General features: G+C 44.3%; 1 protein-coding gene across 1 annotated transcript; it reads right to left on the bottom strand.

Annotated features, from left to right (window-relative positions):
• Nucleotides 1-9,663: 9,663 nt before the first annotated feature.
• Nucleotides 9,664-13,073, bottom strand: LOC145793415 (uncharacterized). Its single transcript, XM_082876238.1, has 3 exons — nucleotides 12,481-13,073; nucleotides 10,463-12,330; nucleotides 9,664-10,136 (listed from the first exon to the last, which is right to left on the bottom strand). The coding sequence occupies exons 1-3, from the start codon at nucleotides 13,071-13,073 to the stop codon at nucleotides 9,664-9,666; spliced, it is 2,934 nt and encodes a 977-aa protein (XP_082732364.1).

Here is a 13,073-nt window from a genome sequence, read left to right as displayed (position 1 = left end):
ATGACATACATTGTAAGCTTTGAAATCATGTTAGAAAAGGTGCCAAACCAACTAAACAAATCAAGCAAAGCATGCAACAAGGTCCAAGGCTCAAGGCTAGCCAAGGGGCTCAAGCCATGACCATGCCGACCAAGCCTCAAAGGGCCAAAGGGACTCAAAATAGTCCCAAGGAAGACCAAAACAAGGCCAAAGACACACTTAGATGGCATCCCAAATGCCTACACATGATGGCATGCACAATGGCACAAACATAGAGCATGAAACACAAACTCTTTAAGACATTAAAGAAGCATCAATTGTGAGTAAACAAGCATGCCATATGGACTGAAATCACATGTTAAGTGACTCCAAGTTATTGAAATAATGCAAGTAAAGCATGCTAGAGGATCCAATACTCAAAGTCTACAAGCTAGATTGCATGGTAGCTATACAAAACAAGTCATGGATGACCCAAACAACCAAAATCAAACCTTAAGCATACCAAAACATGCATAAAAGCTCCACAAAACTAAGCCAAAATCATGCTAGAAAGTCATGGTACATCATGATACATGTTAAGGCAATTTCATGGCATTACAAGACATGTATGCAAAGCATCCATGGTGTGTCTAAACCAACTTAAAACAGTGCTATATCATGACAAAATAAGCACAAATACCGGCTGAAATGAAGCTAAAGCAAGCTAGGCATACAAGCTATAACACAAGCCATTTGTGCAAGCATCAAAGGCAACATGGAGAGGGGATGACCCTCTCCCATTTAGGACCTCAAAACCACCTCTCCACCACTGAAAATCCTTTGGATTTCAGTGGTAGAGAGGTCATGCAAAGCTCAAAGCGAGGGCCAAAAGGTATGGCCTTAAACAAGGCCTAACAAGGTCTTGGAGGGGGGAAACAACCCCAAACCTCAAAACAAGCTTAAACAAAGTTCTAAAACACACAAAATCAGAACTTTTATAGTTATGCACTAAGCTCAAAAACAGATGCAAGATAGGTCAAAAGCTTGTGCAAAAATGGAGAATAAAGAGGTAAAGTTCTTATCCTTGAAGACCTTCTTCAAGAAGACCACTCCAGCAGCCTCCTTAGGTCAAAACCAACTCAAAAACTCCAAGAACAACCCTTTGGCACCTCAGCAACCAAGATATGGTGTAATACTATGTGTCTTAGTGCAAAACTAAGAACAAAACACCTTTATACACACACAAATCAAAAGGAGAGGGAGATATAGAGATGGATAGATATAGGACTTCTCTAACCCTAATATCAGACCTCTGGAACTTTTTGGAACCCTTGAGGAGGAAGGAGAAGCCCTCCTTTTATAGGAATTCCAATCTTGCAAAGTTTACAAAACAAGCTAAGTACGAGGGTGTGTATGGAAGGGGGGCATCGTGGATGCCAGCTATCACAGCTGGCATAAAATATCTGCCAAAAGTAGATGAACAGTGGTTGGCCAGCCAAAAATGACAAATTGACCAAAACAATGGTCGCCCGACCATAAAGGGTGCCGACCGACCATCACCAATGGCCGGTAGAAACAAAACAGGGCCGGTGGTCTCAAGCCATGGCCGGTGAGGTATGAGGATGACCAACAAGCCATTCCCTATCCTCAGAAGCAAAACAACAAGTGTTTGGTGCAAAACCAAACACAAAACAAGCAAGTCGAGAGATCTTAAGGCAAGGTGCGTAGCCGAGACCTCTGAGAACTCAAAACGAACACGAACATGGATGATCACCGAGTGTTCAAACGATGACGTCCAAGTCTTGAGGACGGTCAAAAATAGGGTGTCTACAGTATGATTTAGGAATTGCTTTGAAAATGAACTGATTTGAGCAATTTGTGTTTATAAATTGATTTAGGAACTGAAAATAAAAAGATTCATGACAGTTGAGAGGGGGGCATTTGAGATATTCAAAATGAAAATAATAGATTAGTTTTTGGACAACAACCTCTCAGATGTGAATATGAGGTGAATTATGCCCACCGGAATGGAACCAATTATGCAACTGTAAATAAATATTGGTTGTTTTGAGGAATAAACATTGGTTTTTTTGAGGAAGTGCACTGTTATGTTACATACATAGATGTGAAAATTGCCCAGGTTTTGGATGACTGTTAATTTGTAAGTGCACTATTATGTTAAGTGCCCAGGTTATGTTAATTTGTAAGTGCACTGTTATTTTTTGGAAGTGCATTGTTATGAATTGCCTAGGTTTTGTGAAAATTGCCTAGGTTTTGAGGAAGTGCACTGTTATTATTTTCATTGTTTTTTTTTGCATGTTGAAAATTTGTAAAATTTTCAATTGCTAAACCGATTCGTATCCATCTGCCAATCCGCCAATCTGCCCAATCCGTATCCGCCGGATTGGCGGACAGACGCGGATTGATTTTCTTCAATCTACCAATCTGGTAGACAGATAACGGATTAGAAGTTCCATGGCCGCAACCGATTTGCGCCCATCCTTAGTGCATATGGTACACATTTTAAAGAAGGTGTGTACCATAACATTATCCTTTATTATAATGATATATACGAGTAATGTACAAGTAATAAATATGAGTAATAGAATATATCGATGAAGTCAAGACCCGAACCAGTGTGGGTTAGTCAAGATGGTTCCCCATGCTACGAATAATTACATTGTCTTCTGGCAATTTTATGTTAATAGTGCCCAATAAGAGTTTAAGAATTACGTGACGCTAAAAATAAGAAAATGATGAAAAAATTATATGATTTCATTATTACTACACACTTAAAAGAGAAAGCACAATTCGAAAGAAACCAACATGATTAAAACTACAAAGTTGCAGTCTTCAATCTAATACTATCAATAGGTTACACTTGAAATGATCTTAATTGTTTCAATTAATTTAGACATAGTTATAACAATTACAAAAATCACAACAACGTGTATATTTCTAAGTGTATGATCATGCTCTAAGATTATTTGTTTATATCTATCAAATAAAATTGTTGTTGAATATAAAATTATGTTTAAAAAAATAAGAAAATTTGCAGCTTTTATGACCATAATTGAGAAATTCTACGGTTCAAAACTTTTGTGTACATAATACATAACTGAGATATCTCTCAGTTGACAGCGAAATTTCCTATTTTTCTACCATGGATTTTTTAAAATTTTTTGTTGTTGTGATAGATCTACTCAAATAGTTTTCAAAATGAGCAATTTTATAAAAACTGAATTTATGGAACAAAACGTATGGAATTTTAAAGTTTAAAATAAATAAATAATTAAACGAACATAATTATCTTCAAATCATTATTGTGCCTATCACATTTTAATAATTAGAAGTGTTGACACATATTACGTATGTGAATCAATCAAATCGACTGTTACTAATAAAATTTGTTTGATAAGAAAAGAAATTGCTCACGTGATCCAATTTCATTTAAAAGTGGTGATATGTGGAACTTTTTAGTGGGTTGATAAAAAAAAATTGTGGGACTTCTACTAAAACTATGGATTAGATGACCCATTAAAAACTTGCCCTTTATTTAATTTTTTTGTTAGTTGGCCTGAGGCTAATCATGCTTTCATGGGCTTTGTGGTGGGCTGGAATTGGTCCAGTCTATTTGAGATCTGGGCTGTCCAACTTTTCATTTTTTGTATTGCATTCAAATAAAAACTCCACACCTTTAGTTAAAATTTTAAATTTTAAATTCTTATTATATTTTAATTAAAATTTATTAATAAAAACAATGCATATTAAATCTTAAAATAGAATATATATTTTTTATGGTATATCCAAACCACGTATACGTATTCTTTATATTTAACTTCCTTCATCTTCTTCTCCTAGTTTCAATATGTGTTTGGTTTGAGTTTTTTGGATTAAGTTTTTTACAAATTGAGTTTTTTTATTTTTAGTATTTTTTTTTGTTTTTAGTGAATATTTTCAAAATTTTAAGTATTTTTTTTTTTACTTTTTTAGATGCACCTTACTTAGATATATCTAAAAAGTAAAAAATCTGTGAAAAAATATTTTAAAAAATTAATAAATACATAAAAATATGAAAAATAGATTGAATTCTCGTATTTTTTGGTATTTAGTGAATTTTTAAAATATTTGTTTCACAAAAATTATAATTTTTATGTGCATTTATGTTAGGTGTGTCTAAAAATTAAAAAACATGCTTAAAATATTAAAAAAATTTAGTAAAAACAAAAAAAAATGAAAAATAATAAAGTAGAATTTTTTGAGAAGTATTTTTGGAAAACTAAAAACAAGCAAAGTGAAATTATTTTATCTTTATCTTCTTCACTCAAAAACTCTAATTCATCCCACCAAAACTCACTATTATCATTAATATCATTATTTTTTATTGTATTGATACTTTTCTTGACAATGAGATAAAAACAGACAACATACTTGTACGGGGGCGAAATATTCAGTGCTTTCCGTACTCCTTGGACTCAAGCTTCATGTGACGGCGTCTAACCTGGCAGCACAGAAACGGTGAGCTGCCCGGTGGTGGGTTGCCGGATAGACCCTTTGACGATCAAGTCAGATCACTTGAGGAAGAAGAAGGCTATTAGAGAGAGAGAGAGTGTGTGTGTTTCAGATGGCATCAATTGCTTACCTCTAACGTTCATCCCCCCTTCCTTTTTCTAGGCTGGCCATGCAACCTCAGGATTGTGCGCGCACTACCTCTGCGATCCTTCCCTAGACAGGTAGCAGTGCTCGCCGCCCACCACTTTACGCGTGTAAAGGCCAAATCCTCCATCCAGTACATACAAAACTACCAAACGGCACTGACGCGTGCCTGGAGTAGATTTCCCCTGCCTCACGCCATTGGCCCACGTGGCACACTTGACCGGCAAACCAAGACCGGCCTATTCCTTGGAGAAAATCGTAACCACAAAGAACACAACCGAGCTTCCGTGCTATCCGGTCGGGCGTACGTCGACCACCATCCTGGTCCAAACTCTCCGGGTTAACTAAAGGTGAAGCGTGCTGGTCCTCTTCTCGACCTAGACTCATTCCGGACTGTCATTTGCTCGGTTGCACCGTGCTAACGCGCGCATATCGCCGAACGTCTAGTAGTCACAGCTCGGCCAGGCCTTAGACCATGCCTGGTCGGCCAACCTACCTCGGCCATGTATGACAGGCCGGAGGGCCGCGCCAATTGAGAAGATAGCTCCGCACCGTGAGGTTTGCTACACCCGCGTTACTGTAACTCGGCTATACTGTCCGGTGCAAATCTCCCCTCTCAATTGCCCCTTAATCCCATCCGAGCTAATCGTGATTGGGGTTACCACCATGACCGAGCTAACAGTCCCTTAGTTGCGCCAGTACCAAGCCGAGCGTGATTGGGGCCGAAGCTATCATCGAGCTATCCCATTTGGTCGGTCTTCGAATTCTGCCTGTAGTCCTATCAAGGGTCGTACAACCGTACTGACAGCTGTCCTTTTGATGCCACATGGCTTCATCCCACTGGCCCCGTGCAGCCCCAAAGCTGTTTTTTCATGTGCGAAATTCGAACGGCGCAGCCTTTTGGTTTTCCCCCATTTTTATGCACAAACGAAGGGTCATTTGCACCTACACTATTCATCTCCTCCTTCAAGCCAAAACCCTAGCCCTCAATACTTCAAACTTCCACCATTATTGCCGTTGCTCCCCTTCGCTCCCCAACGTCCATTTCTGTTCCTTCCGAAGCTACAAACAAGCTTGAGGGGTCGACTTTGCTAGGCATCTGACATTGGTAAGTCCCTCTATCCATATTTCGTACATTTAGTCTTTACTCTTCAAGTTCTTCAACTGTGTTCTTCGTGTCCTTGCTTAGGGATGTTGGAATCACAACAATCCCCCTCCCCTTTAGACTAACAATGATACACTCTAGAAAAAACTGGAACTGGGGGAGCATTTGGGGTTTTCGTGCCCCTTAATTCCCCAAGCCTCAAAGCACAAACTCTGCACTTGTGATGAACAAATTGAATCTGGGTGGAACCGAGCTACATAGGCAACTTAGATTGATAAATAAAACTTCAGCCGAGCAAAAACTCGTTCGTGGCTTCTCGTTGAGGCCGCGACTGTGCTGGTTATAGGAAGTCAGAACCGAACTAGGAAGGCCAAATCAGCCAGATAGTTGAGCCGAGATAGGGGCTAGACCGGCTACATATAACGGGGGATTTTGACCAAGCTAGGAGTTCTAATAGGAGCCGTGCAATTTATGCTGTGCTAACCCTTAGACTTATTTTTTAACAATGCAGAACAAACTAGGACCGACCAGGCCCCTTCAGCATTACCACTGGTGGAACTTAAAGTCTGAGCAAATACACCAGAATTTTCCACCGCGATACAAATTAAACTGCCAAATAAGTAAAACCGAGATAGATGGGAAAGTACCAGTTTATGGTGAGCTCGCCCGGTGCACTAGCTGAGTTTCGTAGGGAGTACAACATTCCAGATGATATCCATTTAGAGCTGGCCAAAAAGGGAGATAACCCATGGGGTGACCTAGATTGGTGCCCCTTCACGGTCGTATCCATCGTGGAAGGAGGGCTTCGCTTCTTGGTCCAACCCTTGATCTGCAAATTTTTGAGGCAAACAAGGCTTTGTCCGACCCAAGTCTCAAACAACACGTACAAGATAATAAACGGCGTGGCCGAGCTGAATAGGAGGCTTGGTCTCAATCTCGGTCTCGCCGAGATATTACATCAAAACAATCTTAGCAAAAATAAGGGTGGGTTTTGCTGGTACCTGAAGGTCAAGAAGGGCCGAGCAAAATTCATAGAGGGTAACCCAGATAAGGAGACAAACGACGATGACTTCCTGTGGGTGTCCGGTCGTTATGAGGATACTGAGGCGCCCATACCGGGCTGGTACATTAGGAAAGCTTTTGGCAGTGCTGGTGAGTAGCTCGGCAAACTGCACTACTTTCTTTTTGCATTAATTTTTTTCTTACCGATCTAACAATTGTCCTTTTTTTTTTTTTTTTTTGCAGATTACAAGCTCTTGGCCGACGACTACTCCCGAGCTAATCAAGAGGCCATTAGAGTTCTCCTTCATCATCCGGCCGAGGAAAGGAAGTCTCCAAAACTCCTCGGCTTCGAACCGACCTACCACTACACAGCACCGCGCAAGAGCAGGGTGCCTGACTTTCTTCGTGCGCCCTCCCCAAAGCCGGATCGAAACCTCCCACCGATCAAACTTGTTCCCCTCACCGCCGAACAAGAAATGGCAAAAATCCGGGCAATCAAATCAATGATCACCGAAGAACCAAGCGACTCCCAGCCACCAGAGGTATCTGGGGGGACTTCCTCCACTCCAGCCGGGCAAAAGGAGGGGCCTGTACTGGCTCTTGCAAGCGAATAACCAACAGGCCGGTCGAAGAAGCGACCAAGAAAAGACCAAACCGGGCAGCATCTAGTCGACGAAGATTCAACCGAGCACCCATCCACCGAGTTGGGTGACCAGACCGAACAACTACTCAGCGGGCCATCCAAAACCCCAACTGCCCCCCCGGTCTGGGCGCCCGAGATCAAGTACAAAGGTCGGGCTGTCTCTAAGGCCGATTCAGTGTACGCGGACAAGGATTACTCATTCGGTTTCAACATGACCAAGGGGTTGATCCTTCCCGCCGACATGAAGAAGCACGACGAACTGCCCGACCTAAAGGTGCTTCGCTCGGCGGCAAAATCGATCGTTTTGGTAAGTTCTCCACTCTTTTTTCTTCAGGTTATTGACCGGTTTTTGCTCGGTTTTCAGAATTCTTACAATCTTTCATTTGTTTTCAGGCTGCGCAAAAGAACTATTTAGCCCACGATCGAATGATCGCAGTGCGGCAGAGCCTGCGGGATGCCATTGCTGAAAACAAGGCCAAAACGGCCGAAATAGCCAAGTTAAAGGCCGTGCAAGAAGCGACCGAGGCCGAGCGCGATACGCTAAGCCAGAAGTTGGGTCGGGCTGAAGAGGATAAACATCGGGCCGTGAAGTCGACGAGGCTCGGTACCTTGCCGTGCTGCAGAAACTTCGCGATGCCCATAAGGAGGAGAAGGATAAGGCTGTTGATGACACTGAAGACTAGGGGTATGCGCAAGGCGAGAAGACTTATGAACGGTAGGTTCAAGCAACGAAGGACATCTTTTTCCAGTGCGGCTGGAAAGCTGCCGTGGAAAAAGTTGGCCTTGAACAAGACGCTGAGATGTTCCAACATTCGCCCGCTACTTATATCCCGGTGTACATGCAGGCGTATGCCACCGCTGCTCAAAAAAGGCTCATCGAAGAGGCGAAGAAAGTCGCCGAAGAAGAAGTCGACACTGTACGGCCCGCCGACCAAACTCCTCATGAAACTTCTAAGACGGCCAAAAATGGCGAGGCCGAGCAGGAAGTTGTTGCTGTGGAAGATGAGACTGAGGAGGGCTTGACCGAGCAAACAACGACGACTGCCAAGCAAACTGTTGAGATCGATCTTGACTGAAGACCCACCGTTTCCTGCCTTGTTGCTTTTTATTTTTCTCTTTTTTTTTTTTTTTTGTTGAATGTAACCGGGCTAGGCCCCACATTTGTAATGCAATTTCCTTAATGAATGAAAATTTGAACTTTTTGCTCGTTGATCTTCTATTTCTGTTCGGTTGCGACGTGCAAAATTTCTTCATTCAAATGGTCATGAATCACAACTGGTAGGTCGGCTATGCCAAGCCAAAATCAAAATTCCTTCAATTTTTGAGCGAATGTCACTATTTCATTTGGCCGAGCTAAAATCAGCTCGGCTTCATGAATTGGGCAAAACGTGAACGCTCTGATTTGGGCGAGCGAAAATCAGCTCGGTCCTATAGGAGGTTGGATGTATTTCCAAAATTTCATTTTGGCCGAGCAAAATCGGCTCGGCCCCTTTCATTTTGATAAGATGCCAAGCATCACGGCCCTTTCACCGAGCAAAAATCATCTCGGCCTTCTTCGATTGGCAGAACACCTATATGTTCATGTGGCCGAGCAAAATTAGCTCGGCCTGCTTGAGTTGCGTAAAACGCCAACATTTCATTTGTCCGAGCAAAGCCAGCTTGGCTCTTATAAGTTGGACAAGACACCAACATTTCGTTGGGCCGAGCAAAGTCAGCTCGGCTCTTTTCAGTTGGGCAAAACACTAACATTTCGATTTGGCCGAGCAAAATCAGCTCGGCCTGTTGATTGGTCAGAACACCAATATTTCATTTAAGTTGTCATGACGCCAACATCCCAATTGGGCGAGCAAAAATTAGCTCGGACCTTATGCAAATTGGACAATACGCCAATTATTTCACTGGACAATACACCAACTGTTTGTGCGGTCTGTTTCTATAGGTCTCCTTGCCCCTGGCAGCCTCAGAGGTCCAATAACCTTGTAATGTCTTTGCACAGGAAGACACAATATAAAACAAAAGGTAGAGCTATTTTTCATTACGAAAAGCAGTGCTATCCTTACATCAAGTACCAAAAGGCTAAAGGTCTAGAAAGCTAAGCAAGAAAAGCAATTACATTTCAAAAGTAGAAAATCTTGAGGTTGGCAGCATTCTATGGTCTGAGAATAACTTTACCATCTAAGTCTTCCAGATGGTATGCCCTTTTGCCTGCTAGGCCAGTCACCTTGTGCGGTCCTTCCCAATTTGCACCAAGTTTTCCTTCGCCAGGGACCACCGTGTTGCCCATCACCTTTCTCAAGACTCAGTCCCCGATTTTGAACAGCCTGGGGTGCACAGCCTTGTTGTATTTCTTGGAGAGTTCCTGTTGATAGGCCGCTATGTGGATCAGAGCACGTTCTTTTCTTTCCTCGGCTAGGTCAAGCTCCAATGCGACTGCTTTATTGTTCAAATCTGGCTGGAAACTCTCAGACCGGATAGTTGGCATACCAATTTCCAGCGGGATAACGGCTTCCATGCCATAGGCCAAGGCGAATGGTGTCTCTCCGGTCGATCGCCTCGGCGTAGTGCGGTATGCCCAGAGCACATTAGGGAGTTCTTCAGCCCACTTCCCTTTGGCTTTTTCAAGACGCTTCTTCAGCCCGCCTAGAATGGTCTTGTTGGAGGTCTCCGCTTGCCCATTTGATTGAGGATAGGCCGGTGTTGAATTATAGAACTCAATCTTCAGCTCTTCGCAAAATTCGCGAAAGAGTTTCCCATCGAACTGAGTACCATTATCTGAGATAAGGGCTTTTGGTATACCGAAGCGAGTGATAACATTTTGCCAAACAAATTTCTTTACATCTTTTTCCTTTATGGTTGCAATGGCTCGGCCTCAACCCACTTGGTGAAGTAGTCGGTAGCAGCGATGAAGAACTTGCGGTTGCCCGGGGCAGCTGCGAGTGGCCCCACAATATCCAGTCCTCAAAGCGCGAACGACCAAGGACTTCTAAGGGGGAGCAACTTTCTGGCTGGCTGGTGGATTTGGTGAGCGAATTTCTGACACTTTTCACACCGGCGAACGTATTTCTACGCGTCTGCCTGCATGCATGGCCACCAGTAACCTTGGGAGATTGCTCGGTAAGCCAAGGATCTGCCCCCTGTATGGCTCCCGTAGATGCCCTCATGAATCTCATAGAGGAAAGCTTCCACTTTGGCGGGATAGACACACTTTAGGAGCGGCCCGGTAAAAGACTTCTTGTACAAGGCTCCGGACGGCGAGAGCCAAAACCGCTCTGACTTAGCCCGGATTTTGTTGGCTGCTTTCTTTTCTTCGGGTAGAACTCTATCTTTCAGGAAGGTGATGATGGGGTCCATCCAGGAAGGTCCCAAGTCAGTGCAGAGTACCTTGGGCACTTCTGGCTCCTCAATGCTTGGCTGAGGCAAGAATCCTATCATCAAGGGATTAGGGAAGGCTGATTGCGTAGATGCAAGGCCGGCCAGTTCGTCTACTGCGTTGTTTTCTTCACGGTTGATTTGCTCTACTCGTATGGCGGTGAACTTCTTGATCTCTGTGCGCACCAACGCCTGATACTTGGCCATTCTTTCATCCCTGGCCTTATACTCCCCGGAGACCTGATTGACCACCAGTTTGGAGTCGTTGAACACCATGAGAGCCGACGCTTTCATCCTCAATGCACTCCTCAGTCTGGCAAGGAGGGCTTCATACTCCACCTCATTGTTGGACGTAGGGAAGCTAAGCGTAATTGCTTGTTCGATAACCAGCCCGTCCGGGGAAGTCAACACGATACCCAGCCCAGCGACATGCCTGTTGGATGCCCCGTCGACGAAGAGCTTCCACATCTCGTCAATGAACAACTTCCAACAGTCAGAGGGGTTTTGTGAGCTTCTCAACTCTAAGGCTCTGGTCGGCTCATTCTGGTCTCCTTTCTTGCCTTGGCTGGGTTCACCATTCTGGTCTCTTTTCTTGCCTTGGCTGGGTTCACACCCCGATGAGTTATCCGGGTTCTCAAGTTCGGCTGCCATTTGCTCTTCTTCCACTTGCGAGACAACATTCGTCGCCATTGCCTGAACCACGGGCTGTGCCAAATCTGCTCTAGCCAAATCAACCAGGCAAACCGGATGCATTCCAGGGGCAAATTTCGCCACAAAGTCTGCAAGGGCTTGAGCCTTGATTGCGGTGTGCGGTCGGAACTTGATGTCGTACTGCCCCAATTCCACGGCCCATTTCAGGATTCCCCTGGTAAAGTGTGCCTTTTCAAAGAGCACCTTAAGTGGAAACTCGGTCAGCACAACTATTGCATGGGCATGAAAATAGTGTGCCAGCTTTCTCGAAGCCATCATCAGGGCCAGAGCTAATTTTTCCAGCGGAAGATATCTCGTCTCAGCCGGGAGCACAGTCTTGCTTACATAGAAGATGGGCAGGTGCTGGATGCCTTCAGTACGGACAAGGACGGCGCTCACTGCATGTTGAGAGGCCACCAAGTAGAGATACAGTTCTTCACCCGATTTTGGCGTGACCATGATTAGGGCTGAGGGAAGGTACACTTTTAGATCCGCCAGTGCACGGTCACATTCGTCATCCCAGAAAAACTTGAACTTCAAAGTTTTGAAGAAGGGCCAACAACGATCTGAAGACAGGCTGATAAATCTGTTTAGCACGGCTGCCATCCCGGCAAGATGTTGCACGTCATTTGTGGAGTCCGGGCGCTCCAGCTCTTGTACAGCTTTGATTTGGGATGGGTCGGCTTCAATCCCTCGGTTTGTGACCAGAAAATCCAGAAACTTTCCGGTGCCGACTCCGAAGGCGCATTTGGAGGCATTCAAACGAAGCTTGTGGTGTTTAAGTATGGCAAACATCTCTGCTAGGGCGGCGAGGTGTTGAGACTTCTCCTTACTCTTTACCACCATATCATCAATGTAGGCCTCCATGGTGCGGCCCAGCAGTGGAGCGAACATCTTTGTCACCATCCTTTAAAAAGTTGCCCCGGCATTTTTCAGTCCGAACGGCATGACTTTATAGCAATACAAGCCCTTGGGAGTAGTGAACGATGTGATCTCTCGGTCCGGTTCATACATGGCTATCTGGTGGTAGCCGCGATATGCATCCAGGAAGCTAAACCTCTGATGGCCAGCGGTCAAGTCCACCAGCTGGTCGATTCGAGGGAGGGGGAAGCTATCCTTTAGGCATGCACGGTTGACCGTCTTGTAGTCAATGCAGACTCGCCACTTGCCATTCTTTTTTGGAACAACTACCGTATTGGATATCCATCGAGGGCATTGCACTTCTTCTATTGCCCCTGCTTCCAACAATTTTTTGACCTCTTCTGCCACTACCTCAGCATGGTGCAGAGCCGAGCAGCAAGTCCTCTGAATGACCGGCCGCGCATTAGGGAAAGCATTCAACTGGTAGCAAATAAAGCTGGGGTCGACGCCAGTCATGTCGTAAGGCGACCATGCAAAAGCCTCCAAATTGGAAACCAAAAAGTTAACATAATCTAACCGCTCAGTGCTAGACAAAGATGATCCCAAGAGGAAGAACTTAGTTGGGTCGTTCTCGTCGATGCGCACTTCCACCAAATCCTTGACCGATTTTTCCTCGACCTTTCTTCCTACGTCTTCAAGGACTTCATTTCCTTCGGGTCCCTCAATCATTTGGACAAACCCTTTGGCTGCTCGGCTGCCATTTACCGCAACGAAGCATTGTTTTGCCAT

This window comes from Camellia sinensis, chromosome 6 (assembly GCF_055761805.1).
Source record: "Camellia sinensis isolate YWXY chromosome 6, ASM5576180v1, whole genome shotgun sequence".
Lineage (NCBI taxonomy): Eukaryota > Viridiplantae > Streptophyta > Magnoliopsida > Ericales > Theaceae > Camellia > Camellia sinensis.
The sequence above is the reverse complement of the archived record's forward strand: the minus strand, read 5'-3'. Positions and strand labels throughout refer to the sequence as shown.

Bases quoted from the DNA above. Each gene is read 5' to 3' on its own strand.
- LOC145793415 (XM_082876238.1), bottom strand. From the start codon at position 13,073: ATGGCAAAACAATGCTTCGTTGCGGTAAATGGCAGCCGAGCAGCCAAA. The intron at 12,331-12,480 runs GTTTAGCTTCCT...AACTTTTTAAAG, and splicing joins TTGACCGCTGGCCATCAGAG to GATGGTGACAAAGATGTTCG. The intron at 10,137-10,462 runs GTTACTGGTGGC...CCCTTATCTCAG, and splicing joins TTACCGAGCAATCTCCCAAG to ATAATGGTACTCAGTTCGAT.